The 23723-nt window shown below is 37.8% G+C and overlaps 1 protein-coding gene across 4 annotated transcripts in view; it reads left to right on the top strand.

Annotated features, from left to right (window-relative positions):
* The window catches only part of CADPS2 (Ca++-dependent secretion activator 2), a 392026-nt gene that overhangs the window by 250664 nt on the left and 117639 nt on the right, over positions 1-23723 (top strand). For 2 of the 4 annotated variants that reach the window (XM_004676986.2, XM_004676984.2), the window contains exons 10-13: positions 12477-12585; positions 13156-13356; positions 16426-16434; positions 23147-23283. In XM_004676986.2, the coding sequence (XP_004677043.1) occupies positions 12477-12585; positions 13156-13356; positions 16426-16434; positions 23147-23283 (456 nt within the window). The remainder of the gene's footprint in view (positions 1-12476; positions 12586-13155; positions 13357-16425; positions 16435-23146; positions 23284-23723) is intronic. The other 2 variants (XM_004676989.2, XM_012721048.1) reach the window with 1 other exon arrangement.

The raw sequence follows: 23723 nt of genomic DNA, 5'->3' as shown, positions 1-23723 counted from the left end.
TATATTCATTGTATTAGTGATTAAAACTGAGAAAGTGAAAAGATAATTCTTTTTAATATAAAAGTAGTTCATCCATTATACCAATAACTATTTCCCAAACTAAAAAATTTTGTGTAGCAGTGTTACTTAATTTACTTTGTTTGCACATCCTTTACTGTCTGGCTTAATAGATCCAGTTGTATTTTCATACCAGCTTCTGCCTTCAGTCTGTTACAATATCAGATGAAATACAGTCTCTGGAAAACTCCACTGTATACCTGAGAGAAAATGTGTAAAAAGGCCAATGATGTCTGAATATTGTTATAAAAATTAGTTTAGATGACACGGATCACCTACTAGTATCTTTCAAGATCTCTCAGATGTTAAGCTCTTTCCTTGAGTCCCACAGCATCATTTGATACAAATGTGCTTTATATACATAATACAGTTTGATACAAATGTGTCCTATATACATATAATATTTTTGTACATAGATGTCTTAAAATTACTTTGGTAGATTTTTTTTTGTTATAGGATTCACAATGTGGAGATTATATATACTTTAACTGACTTTTTTTTAATCACGAATAACCTTGGCTAATCAGAATACTCACTGTGTTCAATTTACGTTAAAGAATATGGCTCTCTAATAGTTATTCCATCCCATGACAAATCCCAGTTTTCTTGTATGACATATGTGTGTGCATGAGTGTGTGTGTAGGAAAAGACAATCACTTTTGAAATTTTTAACACAAACGTTCTATAACATCCTACTGATTCTCACCTCCATGATAAGTAACTTAAATGGGCAAGATCAGAATGCCACAGTAAAATGCCAAGGAAGCAACATTGCAACATTGTCATTTGCTACCTTCCAGAAACAGGACCATCTGTCAGTTGTTGGATAAAATCACTGAAGTGTTACAATGGCAGATAATTTTATGAAAAGTATAAAAAAGTTTAATCAAAAGTTGTTTTGTATATAGGCAAACAATCTATTTAAACACAGCCTGTTTAAAATGTGACACTTTCTTATGTGATTAAAATCAATATTTGAACAACTAACTTAATAAATGGATATGTGCACATACATACTGACGACCTTCCATTGTGAAGCCTAAGCACTTGCTGCTGGTAAGGACCCCTGCTGAGGGCTCTGGGTAGCCTGTTCTCCAAAAACCACACCTGCAAAGCATGTTCCTCAACTTCCAGCTTCATCTTCTTCCCTCTGGCCCAGAAACTTAGTATGTTTGTAACTCGTTTGAATGCAGATCTTTCTAGATATTTTTTACTACAATTCCCATCTGTAGATGGCTCACCCACATCTAATTCAACAAATGTATGTTAGTTTTCTTCAACAGGTCTTTCTGATTTTTCATGTGAACTACAGCTTCTTTTTCATAGTCATTTCATACGTGAATATAGAATTTCATTTAATTCCATTCGTTCAGTGGCCAATATTATTAGCATAAACCGGCTGACGCCATGTAACTAGTGGAAAGGTGTATGAGAGGGCAGAAGAACATAACTCTGCAACCACATATATTCTACATGACCTATAAGTCAGTATGCTTTTTTTCTCCAGATCTTATTTTTAGAGTATTTTTAAATTCACAACAAATGTGGGGGAAGGTTTCCCATATATGCTCTTCCTCCTAACGGAATAGTTCCATACATATTAGGTTCGCCCATAATGAGCCTGATTTGGCATATAATTATCCCAAGTCCATAGTTTATATTATGATTCATTCCTGGAGTTGTTCATTATATGTATTTGGACAAATATATAATGGCTTATACCCATTATATAAATAATGTGTGTGTGTGTGTGTGTGTGTATGTGCATACAGAACTGGGGTATAGACTAGAGGTTCAGGGGCGGCGAGAGGCTTCACCATAGACAGAGTGGGGAGCAGAACAGGCAGATCGACGAAGTACACTGCTGAAGGGAGCAGCTTTAACTGTGCTTTAACCTGCTGTGCCACCAGGGAAGGCCTAAAAGCTTTTTTTTTTTTTTTCTTTAACACCATTTATGTTAAGAATTCCAAAAGTGATTCTCTTTTACACTGCTCTTTTACATTGTTCTCTTCCTAATCATCCCTGCCCTGCCCTAGGTAACACCTGAGCTTTTTACTATCTTGATAATTTGCCTTTTCGTTTAAGGTGCTTTCACTCATATGCATTTACAATTCTTCCATTTTCTTTGCGTGGCGAAAGCTCACTTCTTTTAACACTGAAAAATATTCCGTTGTCTTGATGAACCACATTTTATCCTTTCCTTAGTGAAGAACAGCTTGGATGTCTTCAAATTTTGGCAGTTATGAACAGAGCTTCTATAAGGTCTTGTGTGGTTTTGTACAGCCCTACATGTTCATTGGTTAAATGAAGTGATTTTTATTCCTTATATTTCAAGGAGTAAACTGGAGAGTATCCAGGATTCTTAAGATCAGCTTTGGGGACAGTTGGCCTTAAGAATACCAAATGTGTTGTTTGAATGTGAAAAGTTAAGACAAAATTTAGTTAAACCATAGTAGGTACACCCATATATCCCACACCAAAAATTCAGGAGAAATGTTACCTAACCTTAATCAATTTAGGTCATTCTACCTAAGGTATCCTATTAAAATTGAGGTCCTGTTGAAACATTCTAACTTCACCCAAATATATGTACATACATCTTCACAAAGTCAAATGCATTGAGATATACATGCTTGGATTTTAACAAGTTGTTCAAGGTTTTTTTGTTTTTGTTTTAAGATTTATTTATTTGTGCATACAGAGCTGGGGTACAGGCCAGAAGTGCAGGGGCAATGAGAGGATTCACCAGAGACAGAGTAGGGAGCAGAAGAAGCCAACTGACAAAGTACACTGCTGAGGGGAGCACTGGGGGGTCAGGAGAGGTCTGACCCACCTTGTGGGTCACCTCTGGGGCAGGATCAAACTCATGCTCAAGTGGCTTTAGCTTCTTAGTACTGTGCTTTAACTCACTGTACCACCAGGGAGGGCCCTGTTCAAGTTTTAAATACAGTTGAATCTTCCTTTCAACTCCAAATGTAATGCAAAGACAAATGGAATGTACACACTTCAAAATCAAGATGGATATGAATGAGAATGACCCATTAGAGGAATCCAGACGTTTTATTAGTATTTTTGAAGACAGCTCTTCTGCTACTGGCACTGAGCTCAGGGGTCTGTACATGCAGTTTGCATTACTAAAAGGAGGAGGAGACATTTTTTTTCTGGGGAGGAGAGTGGAATGGTGTTCTGGTGATAATGTGAATCTCATCAGCACTGTGAGTTTGTATTACATGAGTGATATAGCTGGAGCTCGAGCCATCAGCCAAGAATCAGCACTCAGCAAAATTGACTGAGAGCCAGGCTTGACCAGCTGCAAAGTCATTGTTCACAGTGAACACTCAAAGGAGTCACTGAGGTGAAGAGACTTTCAGAGACTCTCATATCAGCATTTAAATCAAGTTGAACATGGGAAAATTATTTTCTAATAGGGAGTGTTTGTTTAGAGTCTGCCGTGAGCTTCGGTCCCCACTGGTCCTGTGACCAGTATGGTTGCAGTATGAATTAGAGTTTACATTTTTTTTTTTTCTAAGAGAGGCAGTTCTTTTATATGATGCTAAATTTTGGCTCAAGACAAATAGAAAAACAGTGGAGATTTTTGAAGAATACCCTTTAACTTGTACCAAAATTAATTTTATGTTTCTCATTTATTTTTTCTTATGCTCATTCAGTGTTTTTATATTAGATTCTCAAGAATGCCATTGGCATTAAAATACATAGGGCACTTTCATGTTTCATTGTAATAAAATCTTTAATATCCTTAAAACCTTGTTATCTAACCAACCTGAATTCTTTCTTAATCATGTTTTCTGCTAATGTCATTATTTCCACAAGTACTGCATTTTCTGTCTAGATCCAAAAATTCCAGAAGCACTCACCTAGTAAAATAATTATCACTACATTTAGTCTGTTTTTAAGCAGTTCCTTTGCAACAGGCATTTATGGAAAACACATTTAACACATTACCCTATTCATTCCTCAGAATAAGGTATGTTTGAGAGCAGGTGCGTTTACTCCTTTGTACACATAAAATTGCTGTACAAAGGGGTTTTTAATTTGCCAAGGATTACACACTTAGTATATGGTGGAGTCAATCAATCAGGTTTTCAGAATCTAGAGCCTGAGCTTTGAAATCCTCTGTCATAATGCTGATTAAATTGATGCGCACACTAGAGCTGGTGTGAAGACAGGTCTAGGAATTAGCACTGTGCGTCACTCATTTCATGAGACACAAAACTCTTCACTCCCTTAAAGAAGTGGCCAGTGAAGGAGGGCATGAGAATCCCTGTGCTTACAAAGGCCACTGCAAGCTGAAGCAGACATCTATGTTGTTTTGGCCCTGTCTCAAAGTATTCCCTGCTTGTTGTCGATGTGTCAGAATCATGACTTGAAGTTGCTGCAAACAACAGCAGGCTATCGAGACATAATGTTAATTACCTACCAGCTGACTTGGCATAGGATGTAAACAGTCAGCCACGCCACTGAGTGATCATACATGCTGCAGACAGGAAAATCAGTGATCATACATGCTGCAGTTATGAGATGCCATCAAGATCTTCATTAGTTGGAAGGTGGTAGATGAAAATTGGACTCTCGGCACTCCCTGGTGGTGCAGCGTGTTAAAGCACAGCACTAAGAAGCTAAAGCCACTTATGCATGAGTTCGATTCCTGCCTGCCCCGGAGGAGACCACATGGCGAGGCAGACCTCTCCTGACCCGCCTGCTGCTCCCCTCAGCAGTGTACTTTGTTGATCTGCCTGTTCTGCTCCCCATTCTTTCTCTGGTGAATCCTCTCACCTTCTGCATCTCTGGCCTGTATCCCAGTTCTATGTGAATAAATAAATAAATCTTTAAAAAAAATTGGATTCTTGAGTGATCATCTTGTAGTATATACAGTTGTTGAAATATCAAGCTGCATTCATATATACTAAGCACATAGGTATGTTATGAACTGCTATTACCTCTGTTTAAAATGCTGCTTTAAACTTAGAGGTGACTGCCCCTCCTGACTCACGGAGTTCCACTGCACAGACTCCTGTCACATGCTGGAAAAGTCCATTACTGCAGGAAATTACATGGCCTGTAGGATTTAGCTGATGTTTGATATAGTGATGTAGAATGAAGAAATACACTGCTGTCATATCAAGAAAGTCATGGGATATGGTTCTTTAATGTGTTTTAAATAGACTTAACATTCTCAGTCTGGCACATGTTTAAGGTAGAACAAAATCAAGCCATACAGAAATGTTTATGGTTGAAAAACAAGGCTTTTAAGGATCCCCTACCAGTACTGCCAACTTGCCATTCTCCTTCCTCCAAAGTAGCCAGGCAGCCGTTGCTAATAGTGTAGCATAAACTTGTGTCATACACACATCCATTATAAAAAAAAAAATTTTTTTTCTTTAATTTTTGAGCAGATAAACTGGGCTGTAGGCCAGAGGTGCAAGGGGTGAGAGGATTCACCAAACAGAGAATAGGGAACAAAACAGGTAAATATATGGAAATACCCTGCTGAGGGAGACAACAGGTAGGACAGGAGAGGCGGCTGTGGCATGTGGGCTAGTTCTGGCCAGGGGAACCAAACTCAGGCCTCAGTGGTGATAGCGCTGAGACTTAACCCCTAGGCCACCAGGGAGGCCCCATCATAGAATTAGTCCACATATTTTTGTTCTCTGACTTGTTTGAACCCCTTTAAAAATATATCAGAAATCCCTGGTGGCACAACGGTTAAAGCACAGCGCTATAAAGCTAGCTGCAGCAGCTTCACCACTAATTCAATCCCTGGCCAGGGAGGTGACCCACATGGCGCAGCAGACCTCTCCTGTCTCGCAGGCTGCTCCCCTCAGCAGTGGATTTCAGTCAGTCTTCCAGTTCTTCTCACTCTCTCTGGTGAATCCTCTCACTGCTCCTACACCTCTGGCCAGTACCCCAGTTCTGTATGCATAAATAATTCTTTTGTGTGTGTGTATATATACATATATATGTATATGTTCATGTATATTATTTACATGGCAACTTATTTCTGATATACATATATATACATACATATACATACACATATATACATACATATATAGATGTGTATGTATATATGTATGTGTGTGTGTGTATATCAGAAATAAGTTGCCATGTAAATAATTTTTAAAAATCTTTCTTACTCTTTTAAATGGGAGACTAGACTCCATACTGTAGATTAATATAATTTAGATGACAGTTTCGCCTTTTTGGACACTTAAGTTCTTTTTTGAAAAGTCAACAGACATGGTACAATTAATATATGAACAGTTAGTTCCTCTATATTCATCTTTTGTATATATGGAAAATTTCTATAGAGTATAAAGGCATGTTTATAATATGAACTTGATCAGGGAGGGTCAATTTTTTATTTTTAAGTTAACTTTTACTTTGTGATAACTTGACTTAGCAAATAAATTTAAGATAATGACCAGATTAATTTATACAATTTACTCATATACATTAGTACACTTAGTATATTTAATCTTTAAATATCTGTTGAAGTACATTAAGATGGTCAAGACTAAAATTATAAAAGAAAGTGGAATGAGTATAGGGATTTGATGAGGAGAATCTCCTGTGGATCAGGCATTGATTTTTTTTTTTTTTTACATTATTCTTCATTTTTGTGAAATGAATGCCTTTTCATCTCGGTTGCAACCCACGTGGACTTCCCACCATTACCATAGTCCTGTGTGCTTTTCACAACCCTGTTTTGGATCAGGCAGTGATTCTAATGCAGAACGTCCAATCCTTTATATATATTCTGTGTTCCCTTAAAATCCCTGTGGTTACAATTACACTTAAATTCCAAGGAAGTTATATGTGATTCCTTTGACTTGTAACTCATGTCTACATGACATTAAAAGAATGTATGAATGAGAACTCTGACAGTATTGTAAAGTCTGAATTAAAGTCTAGTTAACCTCATGCTTTTTAAAATTTTTATATAAAACTCCATTTTAAAATGCTGTATGCGCATCTTTACACATATGTGTATATTCACATACCTGTGTATGTTTCTATACACATATATCATGTGCCTGCCACATAGTAAACACTCAGTAGATATTTGTTATGTAAATCATTTAGAGTCTCACACCTCAATATGGAACATAAAATTGACTTCTATTTGAGAATTTTCAACCAAAACTTGGTTATTTGTGAGCCCTCTTTTTTCATTACCCCTAAGTCAATCAGAAAAATCTGTTCATTCTACAGCCAAATCAACCTCACATTAACTTCCCATTTTCGTCATCACTGTAAGTAATCTGTAATGGATTCGAACACTAGCTTCCTAGTTGATGTTTTTCTGTTTCCACTTTCTGCCACTCACATTTTCGGAATAATCCATGTGAACCATAACTCAGATGAAATCAATTTCCTGCTTAAATCCTTCCCATTGACCAAGACCCATGTTCTGCCCTCAGATTAGTTTCAGTGCTGAGAATTAGAATTTGACACCCCCAGTCACCCATCTTCCAGAGTACCTCAAATAACTCGACAGCAGTTTTATCATTTTAGGGCAATGTCTGTGTTAATCTGCCCTTGAATTAAGTCTCCTACCTTTCGTCCACCCAGGTTGTTTGACTATCCCTAAGCCTCTCTGTAGAAATCCTGAATTCTGCTTTCACTTTCCCTGTGACATTCGTTCTTTAGAAAATCAGGTCAACCGTTATCTTCTCAAATGCGTCCTTTATGCCTTCCCACACTAAAACATAACCAACTCCATCCCTATGTCATTGCTCTGTTCTGTATTTTTCAGAGCGTTTATCTCTAATCAAAATAATCGACTTAATGTAATAGTTAATCTTTTCCCTCGTAGCATATATACACCATGAAAGTAGGGAGCTTGTTTTTCTTATAAGCTACTGTGGTAGAAACTGAGTGAATCTTTGTTAAATATACAAAAACAGGCAGATCACTCTGAACTTCAAGACTGCCTTTCTCTAATATTCTAATTGCTAATTTTGTCAAAATTTTTTACTAAGGCATCATTGGTTTACACTGCTGTATGTGACTTGAAGTACATACAGTATGAAGTACAGACACCACTGAGCAGCCTGCAGTCCTCCATCACAGTCTGCTGGGCCTTTCTACACTCTACTCTGCCCCTGTACCCCACCTCCCTCAGGTTGTGACAGTTAATAAATAGATAGTCCCCTCAAGTCCACCAGATATGGGAGATATATTCATTTGCCTTTGATTAAATTTAGCTCTGGGTTATTTTATTTTTAATAACTCTAGCAGCACCTTTGGCCTCTGCCAAGAAGGTTTCCAGCTAAGTATATTTTAAACCTTAATCTTTACTGAAATTAGATGGTGGCAGTTGCTAAGCTGCCAGCTGTTAACATGATCCCTGCAGCCCTGAGTGCTGTGGTCGCTAGAAACTCAGGCAGCATGTACACATGTGGACACAGACAGGTGTTGAGCAGGTTGGCCATTGAGAACAAATGGGATTCCCAAACCAGATGCAGACGGTGGGCCCCAGGACTTAAGGTGCCCTGTCACAGGTGGGGCTAACTGAAACCTGACTTTCTACTGTCTCGGGTTAAAATTTATCTATCTTGGGCCCTCCCTGGTGGCGCATCAGGTTAAAGCACAGCACTGAGAATCTAAAGCCGGAGGTGACCACGTGGCGTGGCAGACCTCTCCTGACCCGCCCGCTGCTCCCCTCAGCAGTGTACTTCATCCATCTGCCTGTTCTGTTCCCCACTCTGTCTCTGGTGAAGACTCTCACCACCCCTGAGCCTCTGACCTGTACCCCGATTCTGTATGCACAAATAAATCTTTAAAAAAAAAATCTATATCGGGCCCTCCATGGTGGCTCACTTGCAGTGATCTGCACCCACCACAGCACGAGTTCGATCCCTGTGCAGGGAGGGACCCACATGGCACAGCAGATCCCTGTTGCACCCACTGCTCCCCTCAGCAGTGTGTTTCGTCAGTCTGCCTGTTCTGCTCCCCGCCCTGTCTCTGGTGAATCTTTTCACTTCCCCTGAACCTTTGGCCTGTACCCCAGTTCTGTGTACATAAATAAATAAATCTTTAAAAAAAAAATCTGTCTCAGCTCTCAACAAATCTATGTGGATTGAGTCAAAGAAATTGAATTTTTTATTATGCTTTTCCACTGAAAGGAACCGCAGTTGCAGTATAGTATATATGCCTTGATCCGTAATATGCAAGGAAGATTATAAGCAAAAATCAATGCAGAATAGGTCAGACCACAGTTTCTATCTACTTTCCTAGTACGTAATGCTGGAACCAAGTGGGGACTGCAAATCTGCCCCATCTGAAGATGGGACCAGGGGTGGTGAGAGGATTAAGTAGAGACAGAATGGGGAGCAGGACAGGCTAACTGATGAAGTACACTGCTGAGAGGATTAGCAGGCAGGTCAGGAGAAGTCTGCTGCACCATGTGGGTCACCTCCAGGGTGGGGATCAAACTCACGCTCAAGTGGCTTTAGCTTCTTAATGCTGTGAAAAGCAGCATCTTTTAACTATTGGTGCTAACCTATACTGACATTCTTTCAGAGGGCCCCTTCTCCAGCTTGTTCTTAATCTGGACACTAGCTAGCAAACTAGTATCTTCAAGATGTTAATACTGTCAGAATGCTTCACTTCATGCATTGCAGTTTCATTGTGGGGTTGATTCGGGAATGATACATGGCCTTGCGGATACTAGAGGAAGTAAAACAGCACAAAGTTCTCCCCTATTTTATGGAAATAGAACCAGGGATCAATGAGTCCATTGGATAGTATTCCTAGTTACTCGCTTCTGTGGCCAATGTCTTCGAAAGCCAAACTACTTTTTCAGTTGTCAGATTTCCTATCAGTGACAGCTTTGTTAGTTGTTGGTATTTTGTTCCTCTTCCATCTGTACTTTTCCTGAAAACTCTAGACCCAATTACCTGAGATTCTGGAACTGTTGGGTGATTTGTGAACTATTAAACACAGTATTTTTTTAAAGTACAAATTAAGTAATATGTTGTTATATCAGTGGTCGTGACTCTAGACAGCCATGATTGCCTCTGAAGCCAGAGGTATTTTTGTTTCGGGTTTTGTTTTTCTAATTCCTCCAAATATCTTTAAATTGACACTGAAAATGTTACATAGTTAATATGTTAAGAATTCAGTGCATTACCTAAAGCTAGTGAGAAAGAACTTCAAAATGAAGTATAAAGTAGTAACTACAATGTACTTCAGTTTTAAGGAAAAAAGCAAAGTTGTTCTAAGCATATTACACAACTTAGAGATTTTTAACACCTGGTTTCTGAGGCTCCATCTAAATGGCAAGTCAATTTTTAGCATTTTAGGTTGGTTACATATCAAATCTGAATTCTTCACTGCATGGCCACATGAACATAATTGATGTGAAGAGTCTTAGAGATTAATCTTTTTTTTATTCTTGAAGAAAACAAAATTTTTTTTTAATGGCCATTGAAATACATACTCGGGCCTTCCCTGGTTGCACAACAGGTTAAGGCACAGCACTGTGAAGCTCTTCGCAGCCACTGCAGCATGAGTGTGATCCCCAGCCAGGGAGCTGACCCACATGGTACAGCAGGCTTCTCCTGTCTCACCTGTTGCTCCCCTTAGCAGTGTATTTCAGTCAGTCTGCCTTTTTTGTCCCCAGTCTGTCTCTGTGGGATCTCCCACACCTCTGGCCTATACCCCAGTTCTTGTCTGCATGAATAAATTAATATAAATAGAAGGGGTAAAATCTAAAACTGTATGTAGAGCATCTCTACTTTTTGTTCTCTTCCTCAGCCTCTTGTTCATTTATCCATTCAAGAAACATCTTCAGCAGCATAGTCACTATGTTCTAATGGAAAGAAAAAAAACTAGGAGAGTGGGGAGAAAGACAGGAGAGAATCAGGTGTGGCTGGGGACAGAAGACTGAGAAGAGAGAGTCCCCAGCCCACAGGTCACTCACTTCTGGCCCGATGTGGCCCCCAGTCAACCTAGTCCCCTCTCACCACCACAGCACCTAACGCCAGTGCTTCCCAGCAGCCCCGTGCCAGCCCTACCTCCTCTGGGGTGAATTTCCTCATGCCCTCCCCAACTGGGTCAGCAGTCGTTTTCATTTTTGCCAATCTCATTTCTAATGGTCTGAGGCAGTCACGTTAATTTTTATTTCATTTAAAATGTTATTAAACTGTTCAATAAGGTCCAACAATAATTTTCATGCATTTTACTTTTTGGCAGAACTTTTGGGAACATGATGCTTCTCCAATTTAAAAGTAACAGTAACATCTTACATTACTACCTCAGACCTTCTCTTTGACTTTGTCTTCATTTTTTTCATTGCACCCCTAATGAGGACCATCTATCAATTTTAATATGGTTTATATAATCTCTCTTTTCTTTCTTATTTAGCTCCTTTTGGGGTCTCATTAAATAACCTTTGTCTGTTCAAAGTTACCCTTAGGATTCCTTAGTTGTGTTTCATGATTGAAAGCAGAAAAGGAAGTAATTTACATTAACCAAAAGTTCTCCATGGAATTCTATATTACAGCATTTTTGCAGCTTAGATATTTGTTCACCAAACATTCTTACCTCACACTAGAAGCATCACCCCATCTGAGGGTTATTTCTTAAGAGTCTGTCCCTTGTAGCTTCAATATCCATTGCCACGGATGTGAGCTCTTGACCTAAAGGTGGGCAATATCAGTACTTTTGCACTTAGCCATAGTGATTGCTCCAAATAAAGCCCTTATGACCTAAGCTGGGCTGATGGGAGAGGTAACTGCAGTCATTGGCAGCTGTTTTTTAACCCAGCACTGAGAATGAAACCAGCTCCCAAGCAGAAGCTGAATGAATAGAGAGATCTCGGCGTGGTTCTTAGCAGTGTTCATTCGAAGTTGCCTACACTTACTCTGTCCTGGACCTTCCTATGGAATTGGTTTGTGTTTGTGTCTTATAGAATGGCACTGTGGCATAGACATTTCCCTAGGTTATTTTATTCCCCCAAAGTGTATTGAGCTTGTTTTTACTTTGGTTACCAGTCTTAAAATATAGTATGCTTACAAATGTTCCATGATTATAGAAATTTCAGATTACTTCTAATAAGTCTCACTCTTAGAATTTCACAGTGTATGTTAGCCTGTTAAAGCCCATTTGAAAATCTATAGTTTAAAAAAAAAACTTTTATAGAATAATCATAGGATCAAGATTTGTAGAATCTTGAGCAGCAGATCATTGAATTGGGAAATGCAAGCCCATAGGCATGGAAGGCGTAACTGCAAGCAGACGCAAGAAAGATGCTTTAATTTCAGAACTAGGGAAATACTAGTATTTAATCACTGTCTCTACAAATCAATTTTTTTTTTAAATTTGGACAGAGTGTCTTGAGAAAAAACAAGATAAAGTATATGCAACCAATCTGCACACTTTTTCTCATGCAGGTTAGTCAGTACACATTTGCTATGTGCAGTTACAGAGAAAAAAAGTCTGAGCCACAAGAATTAATGCAACTGGAAGGATACACTGTGGATTATACAGATCCTCATCCAGGTAATTCTGTGTTGAAATTCCGTTCCATCTTGTCATTCATGTTTTATAAGTTCTCATAGAGGTCTTACGACAGCTCTAAATATAGGCCCTAATCAATGAATAGGGTGCCTATTTAAGAAATATAGAGTAATAAAAACATAAATCAGTGATTATTCACAAAGACAAAATAATAACCTTCTTTATAAAGGAATTTTGGAAAGGTAAAATTGCATAAAATGGAAGAGCATGTTTGCCTTGCCTGCATTTTATTCTGCTAAAGTCATATTTCTCCTGCTTATACAGCAAAACATGTGCCAGTAGATAAGACTTCCTTCACTGGAAGTACCAGACCGTTTCTTTAGGGCTGTGTGTTCATGTCTTGTATAATGGTTCAGTGTCATAGATGGTTCCCTAAGTATTTTTTTAATTTCCATAGATTGAAGTTTCGACCTGTGTTCTTAAGTCTCATTGTCTCACTCATAAGTTTCATTGAAGGAATTGAGTTGCTGATTTCAGATCAGTCCATCTGAGATCATTTAATGAATGAGATCTACCAATTTTGTTTTTTAAAATGTCTTTCTTCTCCCACAGGTCTCCAGGGTGGTCAGGTGTTCTTCAATGCTGTTAAAGAAGGAGACACTGTAATATTTGCCAGTGATGATGAGCAGGATAGAATATTATGGGTTCAGGCCATGTACAGGGCCACCGGTCAATCATATAAACCCATTCCTGCAATTCAGACCCAGAAGCTGAATCCTAAAGGAGGATCTCTCCATGCAGATGCTCAGCTTTGTAAGTTGTAGAAAATAATTTGATTATCAATTAATAATCTTAATGAGATATAATATTACCTAAGACAAATTGGTTCGATGTTATAGTTTACATCATTAACTGCTTCCTAATTGAATAAAATAAGTTTGTGTTCGTAGTCAGAAAATCAGTTATTTAATTTTTCACACAAATTTGTAGTAAATGGTATGGGTGATTTCCAACCATGAATCTGCCAAGTTTGAGGTATCTCTGGAAATCTCATTTTGTTTTATATACATCTCCCCAAGCACAGCAATTCTCTTCATGTTGACTCTTCTATTAGAATGTGTCAAGAAGAAACTGATGGGGATACTATACTCAGTGAATGTTTGTTAGGCGGATGGTTTAGTGCAGAATTAGCTTTTGGAGAGCTTTACCTTCCAGCATGGCATGTATTTTGGTTCACATATATTGATAGCCATAGGATATTTTCTTTTAATTCTAATTTACTTTGTCAATAGGACATAAACATCCTCTGTCCTTTGTCAGAAGCATCCTGAGTCTATTCTTTTGATGTCATATTTTTGAAAAATGCTAAATTTGGAGTTTATACTTTTAAAAACTATAATTAGTGCATATAGCATGTAAGTTATGAATATTTGCCATCTTCATAGGAATATAATTTCTCATAGTCAAATAGAACAATGAACAGGATGAAAAAAAAGATAAACAGTTTGCAACCATTGATGGATATGGATTTCTTGCATCTAAACAATAATTGGTATTACAAAATTGAATATTATGTTTGTGTATTAAAGTTCCCTTTGTTTTGGTAAACATTTATAGTAAGTGTATGTTTTCACATGATGTTTAGGCCAACATTAAAATCTTTAATTTCTCAAATGAAAAGAGCATTTAAAGAAAATTCTATAAAACTTCACAAAAGAAAATTTAATTTTGTAGTTTTAATGTAGGGAGCCTGTATACAAATGGACAAAAATTACAAAATCAAATTGGAATTGGTAGGATTCCAGAATACCAAAATGATGAAGCATCACTTTCTATAGTTGTTCTTAATCACCAAAGGGATAATAGGGATATTTTCTGTTGCCAAATAAGCCAGGTCATGAAGCTAGGTTTCTTTTACTGAATACCCTAATATTTGTGTCATTTTTTGTATGCTAATTTAAGAAATTAAGAACTATATATTTCATTTTAATTATGTGTTTAGCAATGAATTATGTATTAATGATAAACACCCTTTCAAATATAGCTTTTATAATCACTAACCACATGTCATTCCTAGCTTGTTACACCCTGTGAGGATTCCCTAGCTTCCCCTGCAATAGATAACTTTGCCTTTATTAAGTTCAAATTGTGATTTTTCATTCAGCGGCCTTTTATTCTCAAGATTCTTCTCCAAGGGAGTAACATCTTAACATACATTTTCTTCGTCTCCTTTTCATGTATCCAATAACTACTCACTTTTCTTTTCAGATACCCTTCAGGATTGTATCTGGACATCTCTTTAAAAAGGCATTTTCGGCAAAATAATTAATGACTCTCGTCACCTTTATGGGTTTGGTTTTTGAAATCTGTACCTTTAAACTTGTCACTCTCCTCATAGGGTGTCATACCTCTTCACGTGTGGTCTGTGAACCCTGCAGTCCATTTCTCCTGTTTAACCTCTGGGCTTCAGTTCGTGTAACTGTTCAAGTCATATATAAGCCTCACGCTGCATTGCTATTGTCATTATTACCTTAAAGTCCATTAACTTTTAAAGAAACTAAAATAATATGAGAAAATGTTACTTACTTTCTGATGCACTTCCATTTTCAGCACATTCTACTCTCATGTAGGTATTTCACTTCCTCTTAAAGAACATCCTTCAACTTGTGGTGTGAATCTAATGGTGATGAATTCTTTTTGCTTTTTTATATAGGAGTCTTTTTTTAATTGAGGTAATATCGGGATACCCCACAGATAATGCCACCATAGTTCCTCCAACTCTACCACCATATGTATGAAATTGACATCTGTCACTCATTTATATTACCTGATACCTACTGTCTTGAGGACTAGTTTTAACATATGTATTTTTTCTCAACTCTTAATTGTTTCACGTAGGGGTTAAGTTGTTTTTCATTACACAATTCTGACCTGACCAGAAGCAGAATAATTTTTTGAAAGCTGGAGCAAGATTTCTACACCTCAACACATTTAACATTTGGGGCCAGTAATCTGTATTTCAGAGGTTGGTGAGGAGGGGTGTTTAGCATCATCCCTACTTCTGCTCACTAGTAGTACCCTCCCTGCTTATGTGGCAATCAAAAATATCTTAAGAGGTGGGTTGAAGAGGGGAAGGATCACCCCCATTTGAGAACCACTGACTTACAGTGACTTGAAAATGTCACTCTCATTCATCTGTGGTTCAGGGTTTATTCTTAACAACCTAAGTTCAGGGGTGTCCAAGGAGCATGTTGAGCTCATGGATCTCCATCCTACTCACAATAACAAGACCAGTGGTTGGGAACCACTGGACCATATATATCACTGATGCTATGATTAGACAATACAGAACTCATCAATGAAGAGCTTAAATAATGTTTTCAGATTCTATGTGTTATCTCTCTGATTAGATATCAGTGTATGGTCAAGGTAGTGTTGATCAGCCTAAGTAGAATTGAATTGTCTACTTCCTGACCAACCAGCCCTAAAAAGTTATTAATGAGGACTTTCTTATATTCAAATCTGTTGGTAAAGTTTTGCATCAGAGCAGAACCTAATATCTTAGTTTTATTTAGAAAGGGAAAAGAAAGAAGGAGGAAAATATGTGTCTCCCTCATCTGAATAAGGATACTGACCAAGACCGTTATCAGAGACTGCCCTGGACTGTTCTTTAGAGCAGCTGTTCTCTCGGTCAATACCTTACCGCCTTCCTTTTTTTCCATAGCATCGCTTTCTTGTTCATCCCTTGAAAGAAGAACTTTCAGAATCACCCTAGTAGAAACTCAGAAAATAACATAAAATTAATATGAGTAGTTATAGAAATAAAAGTGCTTCAACCACATTAAAATATATTTTGGTTTTCTTTTCTTTGCTGACCAATAGCTGGCAAGGGTAAGTACTTTTATGATTTTTTTTTTACTCAATGTATTAAAATATTCAAAGTAATCAGTTTTTCAGTATCAGCCACCTGTGTCTGAGCAAATCCAGATTAGGTTAATTTTATCATTTATGAAACCAAAAATATCTGAAACAATGGGAAAATAGAAACAATTGACTATCTACCATTCTTTGGGCATAGAAGGTAATACTGTAATTTGGGCATATTTTAATGAGGATAATACAATAGCATGCAAAATGCACATTAATATTGAATAGAGATTTCTAAGTTATATATAGCATATAGATATGTGTGTGTGTTAGGGTGTTTCACTATATATGTTTTTACTGTTTAAAAAAATCCAATAAAAATATAGGCAGAATTAAACCTAAAATTTTCATAGTGCGTAAGTTTAACTGAAGAAACCAGTTGCTACTTCGTTTCTTCTGTTTATTGAATTTTCTTGAAATTACCAATATCATATATTTAAGCAAAGTTCATTGTTAAAACTAAGCATGCTGAATCTTTAGGGATAGAACAAAATTAATATATAAAATCTAATATATTAGATGATGACTATCACCTATCTTAGTATTTAATGGTACATAATTATAGACTTCTCTGATATATGGATCTATTCTACTTTCTCTTGATTTGGCTATCAGGATAGAGGGGGAGGTGAAGGGCTGTGAATTGTCTAACTACTTTGCTTGAGCAGTGCATTCATTGCATTTTGCCTGCCCAACAGACATCCTTTGGCTAACTGATTTTTTTTAAAAGATTTATTTATTTGTGCATACAGAACTGGGGTATAGGCCAGAGGTACAGGGGCAGTGAGAATATTCAGCAGAGACAGAGTAGGGAGCAGAACAGACAGATCATCAAAGTACACTGCTGAGGGGAGCAGCAGGTGGGTCAGGAGAGGTCTGCCCCGTGCCATGTGGGTCACCTCCAGGGCAAGCAGGGATTGAACTCATGTGGAAGTGGCTTTAGGTACTTAGTGCTATGCTTTAACCCACTGCACCACCAGGGAGGGCCCAGTTAACTGATTTTTTAATGTCTACAACAAAAATATTTATCAAGCACCTTGTTTTTCATATTTTCTCACATATGGAACATAAAAGAATAGAATTCTGCTGACTTCCAATAATGTCAGCATTTAACCAGAAAAGTTACCTCTGTAAGCCATTGTTGAAATCAGTTTAGAATATATAGATATATTTAATTTTGTGAGCTTATTTTCTTAGATAAATTCCATACTTCGTAGGTAAAGTATGTCTCAGTTTGCATCAATTATGTTATTTCAAAATGTTGAATATTGATTCACTTTGTTTATGAGTCTAGGTCTGTATGTGTTGATTCGAATTGTCATTACGTGAAAACATTACTAGTTTGTTATTTGCAGCAGAAAGCCAGATGTGCAAACCCATCCATCCATTTTTAATTGGTTTAACAAAATCAAGCTAAGAAATTATTTGGGTCAATAATAGAGGTGTGAACAACTCCTAATTAATATATCTGCTATTTTTCTTCATTTTGCAGCATAAAACATGCACATACCAACCCCAGGATGATCCCAATCAAATATTAAAATCTTAAGCTCTTCCTATTACAGCGTACATCGGTACAATAAAAAGAGGGGGTGTGTTTACTTCTCTGGAAATCTTTTCAACTTTCTGAAAATCTTCAAGCTCCTTGAAAGTTCGAGCTGAGAGTATGATCAGATGTGGACTGTGCTCATACAACTAAAGGCAAACATCTAAACATGGGACAATTTTTAACCAACTTACTGTACTCTAGAAGACTCATGTGCTGCTTAGTTCAGCCCAGAGCTGTCCAAAGGACAAGACCAACTCTTGCCAATAGCAACCCCCTCTTCTTCGTCCTTTACTACTTGGGTTGCAGGCCTGGACCTTACTGCTCTTAGAATACTGATAAAAGGTCTTCTCTTCTCCAGGGCCCTTCCCCTCAGCTCCCTCATTCCTTCAAAATCATTTTCCTACCTTTTCCCTTTTATATCTCCAGTCTCTTGCAACAACAGGAACAGCAAAAACTGCAACCACATTAGAATTAATTTCAAAGGAAGGAAAAACGCTTCTGTTTAAAATGTCCCCCCATCTTGGGAAGGGGGGCAGTCCACTGGACAACGGTGATGGCACATGGGTGATTTGGTGATGGGAAGACCACAGGAATTACAACTGAGATGGAAAAAAGCACAAAATAATATAAAAATAAACTATTACATTATTTTTAAAAACTTAAAACTTGGGCCCTCCCTGGTCACTCAGCGGGTTAAAGCACTGCACTGAGAAGCTAAACCACTTCCACATGAGTTCGATCCCCGCCTGCCCCGGAGGTGACCACATGGTGTGGCAGACCTCTCCTGACCCGCCCACTGCTCCCCTCAGCAGTGTACTTCGTCGATCTGCCTGTTCTGCTCCCCACTCTGTCTCTGGTGAAGCCTCTCACCATCCCTGAGCCTCTGGCCTGTACCCCAGTTCTGTATGCACAAATAAATAAATCTTTAAAAAAAAATCCCCCCAAATCATGTTCCAAATTCTGACTTAGATTCTTAGATTCCTGTCATGGCATTTGGTGCCTGGGCCACCAGACAGTTCCCGCTGTCACCCTCATGGTGGGACCTCAAAGATCTTCCTCCCATTGTTTTCCGTTGGCTATTTGCAAATCCAACTGAAAGGTTTTTTTAATTTTTTTAAAGATATATTTATGCATACAGAACTGGGGTACAGGCCAGAGGTGTCAGGGCAGTGAGAGGACTCACCAGAGACAGAGTGGGGAGCAGAACAGGCAGATCTCCTGAAACACTGCTGAGGGGAGCAGCGAGTGAGACAGGAGATGTCTGCTGCGCCATGTGGGTCACCTCCCTGGCCTGGGATCGAACTTGTGCTGCAGTGGCTGGGATAGCTTCATAGAGCTGTGCTCTAACCCCTGACACCACCAGGGAGGGCCCTCCCTGTGAATGGCCTAAACTGATACTACCACCGTATTTATTTTCATCTCCTGACTTCCAACAGCTAGTTCCTAATGAAAAATTGAAATATTCAGGTTCTATTTGAATAAATAGTTCCTTAAGCCTCTAGTAAATAACATCTTTCTCAATTTGGATTTTCATCCATTTACTTTTACCACACCTGGTGACAGTACCCCTAAAGATGCTGGAGCATATATCTAACTGTTACCATAGAAACTCTCCACCATATCCTCAATTACCGTGTCCCACATCTGTGGTTAGTCCATAGGTTAATCATCATTTATGACAGTTTCACAGGATAATTTTTAGCCTATATCTTCTTGGATTTTTTTCTTTTGGTAATTTTCTTATTTTGTTTTGGAAGACAAATGGAGCTGCAATGTGTCATGATAAGTGAGCATTTGATTTGTGGTGTGAATGATTTTCCATTTAAAGTTAATCATCAGAATTTTGTGCTAAAGAAAACCTATTTTAAAGCAAGGCTCTAAATCTTGGGATTTCACTGTTATTCTTAAAAGCACATCTGCCATTTGATTCATAGGAATCAAATGTGCTTTCCAAGAGTTAAATGTAGATGCTATGCCAAGAGAAAACTGTATGAAAATATTTTTCAATAAAAGTAAGAATTAGATATACTTTTAATGGTGACTAATTTTCACTTTAATACATGAATTTTAAAAAGATTTCTCAGGGAGATCAAAACTTTTACCTTTTAGTTTTTATTTCTTCATAAATTCATGGAAAGCAATGATTTTATGATTATGGGAAAATATGTTTGCATAAAATATTTGAAGTGTGCTTATCAGGAATAAAAGGAAAAAGGTATGCCTGCTCCTTATAAACCCATTTTGAAGCTGAGTATCCTCAAGAGGACATTTCATTTTCATTGGATTACAGCCCCAGAGAGATTGTTGATTTCTTTTTTAATAAAAACATTAGTGGGTTGATTTGCCTGTTTGTGGATTAAGTTGCTAATGTGAATATTATTTTTATCAATAATGGTAATTATTGGAAAATTAATTTTCCTTTCATTGTGTGATTCGCACATTAGAATCTATAGTTTAGAGTTCTGTTTCATGATAAAAATGTTGCATAAAGTAAATTTCTGCTTGAAAATATGATTTAATTGTAGAGATAAACCACAGATATCCCCCAGCAACTTACATAGTTTACTTTGAACTATATACCATGTTTTAAAGTAAAAATTTGTTTCTAAAAACCTTTATAGTAAAAGAAGAATTATGAAATTCTTTCTTCTGAAATGTATTACAAGTCCTGTTTTCAACAGATAAGCTATTAGTAGTGTTATTTTTAACTTCTAGTTATGACCTTCTCTGGTGAAAGAAATAGTGAATAAAAATTTAGCAAATGTTTTATAAAAGTAGTAATTTAATTTCATAAAGGTGCTACTAAAAGATGTTTTTATTCAGATAAATGGAGAAATGAAGATCCTAAGATAAATTCTTTAAGATACAAAATAATACATACTTCCCATTCTTCAATATTCTGTTTCTTACTCATTTAATATTATTTCACATTATCAGATAGTTAGCTAAATTATGAGACTCAGATATAAGAATAAAATACAAGTTGAATTTTCTCATTTCTTAGTTCAGGAAAAGCAGTTTCATTTTATATTCCTCCATTAATACTAACTTGTGACATTAATCTATTTGATCATTCAAGTAAGTAATTATTATCTGTAAAGCACTACATGTACTACTTTCTCCATGAGTCATAACCTCATCTTCAGTGAATAGCCATTTATTGCCTACTTGCTATGCCCATCTTTAGCTATCTGTCACTGATGAGAGAGATAAATTAGCTTGTGTATCTTTTTTTTTTTAATGTGATTCTGAAGACCCTTCAGCTTGAATTATATAGTTCCTCCATCTACAAATATGGCTGAAAGTTGAACTTGACATGGATCAATATGATCTGGGCTAAATATCTAAATGTGACTGATTATGTTAGCATCATGTCCACAGATCAATATTGAGTTGTATTATGAGCCTGACTCTATAATTGGACTTAATCAATAAACTTTTGTCTCCTTTCCTTTGCAACTCTAGAACTGTACTGTATAGGTTTTGAAAACTACATTTAGCTTACATTGAGACCCTTGCTCCTTGTGATGACCAGAATGAGGTCTGTCTGTGAATTTTCAGGAACAATGGAGCCAGAGCGCCACCATTGTGAGGGAGGAAAGTCCACTTCTGTCTCGGTGACTGATGGCGTCCCCAATGCAAGCTATGTCTGGCAGGGCTAATGTAGTAACACCCCAGCACTCCTTTGGGATGGTGTGTGGCTTTTTCCTCTCTATCCTTAGTAAATAACTTGCATTGAAGACTTTGACAAAACATACCATTAATGAAAGCCATCACAAAAGCTGGCCTTTTGATAAACCCGCGGGGTCTACAGGCGTTGAAAGACACAATCTATAAAGAACAATACATTTGGGCTTTTGGTTGAAGTGCCATTTGGGACGTTATGCTTTGTCTGCGTATTTGCACAAACATGATGCTCCCTTTTTCATGTCTCTTAAACTTGAAGCTGGAGAGCATTCATTACCATTTCTACATTAACGTTGGTCCCATTAAAAGCTCCATACAAAAAAAAAAAAAAAAAGACTGGAAGTGACCCAGCTGGAGCCTGCGTGCTCATTTCTGCCCTAGTTCGCCACTTGGAAAGCTGGCTCAGAGCCCTCATTGCTGGTTTTCATGAAGATACCTTTTCCAGCCAGGTTTTAAGTAAATACATATATAAAATGCTTTCCACTAAAATTTGGAAAGTAAAAGATTGTTTTATGATGCATACTAGAAGTAGTTTTGAATAAAAATTGAATTTTCTTGTTCCCAATAATTTGTGGATTTTTCCTGTCATTTTTCCTGAAGCTTTCAAAAGCAAGGGTCATACTGTATAGCAGCAACATATATGTTATAACATATATAATACCACAGCTTACATGTTATAATGCCTCATTACTTCCGTTAAAAAGAAGTTGTGGGGGCCCTCCCTGGTGGCGCAGCGGGTTAAAGCACAGCACTGAGAATCTGAAGCCACTTCCGCATGAGTTCGATTCCCGCCTGCCCCGAAGGTGACCACATGGCGTGGCAGACCTCTCCTGACCCGCCCGCTGCTCCCCTCAGCAGTGTACTTCGTCGATCTGCCTGTTCTGCTCCCCGCTCTGTCTCTGGTGAACCCTCTCGCCGCCCCCGAGCCTCTGGCCTGTACCCCAGTTCTGTATGCACAAATAAAAAAAAAAAATAAATAAATCTTTAAAAAAAAGAAGTTGTGGGACCCTCCCTGGTGGCGCAGCGGGTTAAAACACAGCACTGAAAATCTAAAGCCGCTTTCGCATGAGTTCAATTCCCGCCTGCCCCGGAGGTGACCACATGGCGTGGCAGACCTCTCCTGACCCGCCCGCTGCTCCCCTCAGCAGTGTACTTCGTCGATCTGCCTGTTCTGCTCCCCGCTCTGTCTCTGGTGAACCCTCTCGCCGCCCCCGAGCCTCTGGCCTGTACCCCAGTTCTGTATGCACAAATAAATAAATCTTAAAAAAAAAAAAAGTTGTGATTTAGGTCATTGTGCTGGATTCTTGGTTTTATATTTTACAACATAAAAGGTAGTGTTCTGTTATCACAGGGCATGCATTTTGTGTTCTTCAGAATTGGCAATTGTTACCAGTAAATCAGAAAAATAAATGTTTTGTATTTGCTTTTCTAAATTTATAGATGCAGACCGTTTTCAGAAGCATGGCGTGGAAGAGTTTATTTCTGCAAATCCTTGCAAACTTGACCACGCCTTCCTTTTTAGACTACTCCAGAGACAGACTTTGGATCACAGACTGAATGATTCCTATTCTTGCTTGGTGAGTAGAGAGTACAGTTTGTCTATCTAGTCCCCCAGAGGTTAGAAGAAAGGTTTTTAAAAGTGAGAAGTGCTTGTTATGGGGTGAAATGTTATTCCTGACTTATTTCATAACTGTAGTTGGAGTTAAGGATAAAGGATCGCAATCGATTGTGTCCCAATTTGAAAATTATACACTTGAAGACCACCGCTGTGCCACTCAATAGACAGGAGATTAGACTCAAACAGACACTGGACTCTGGTTTGTCAGTCCCTCTGGAGAGGGTTGAATGAAAATAGAAGGCTCTAATGAAGATTTAAAAAAAAAAAAAAACGCTGTGGAGGATTTACTAACACCTCCATAGATATTTTAAGGTTGAAATTCTGTTCACCAAATGATGTTGTTCTATTTCTCTCTTTTGTTCCCAGAAAGACAACCAAAGAGACTGAGATAGCAATCTG

This window comes from Condylura cristata, unplaced genomic scaffold (assembly GCF_000260355.1).
Source record: "Condylura cristata isolate star-nosed mole 26May11 unplaced genomic scaffold, ConCri1.0 scaffold00005, whole genome shotgun sequence".
Taxonomy (NCBI): Eukaryota; Metazoa; Chordata; class Mammalia; order Eulipotyphla; family Talpidae; genus Condylura; species Condylura cristata.
This window is presented reverse-complemented; position numbering and strand designations above follow the sequence as displayed.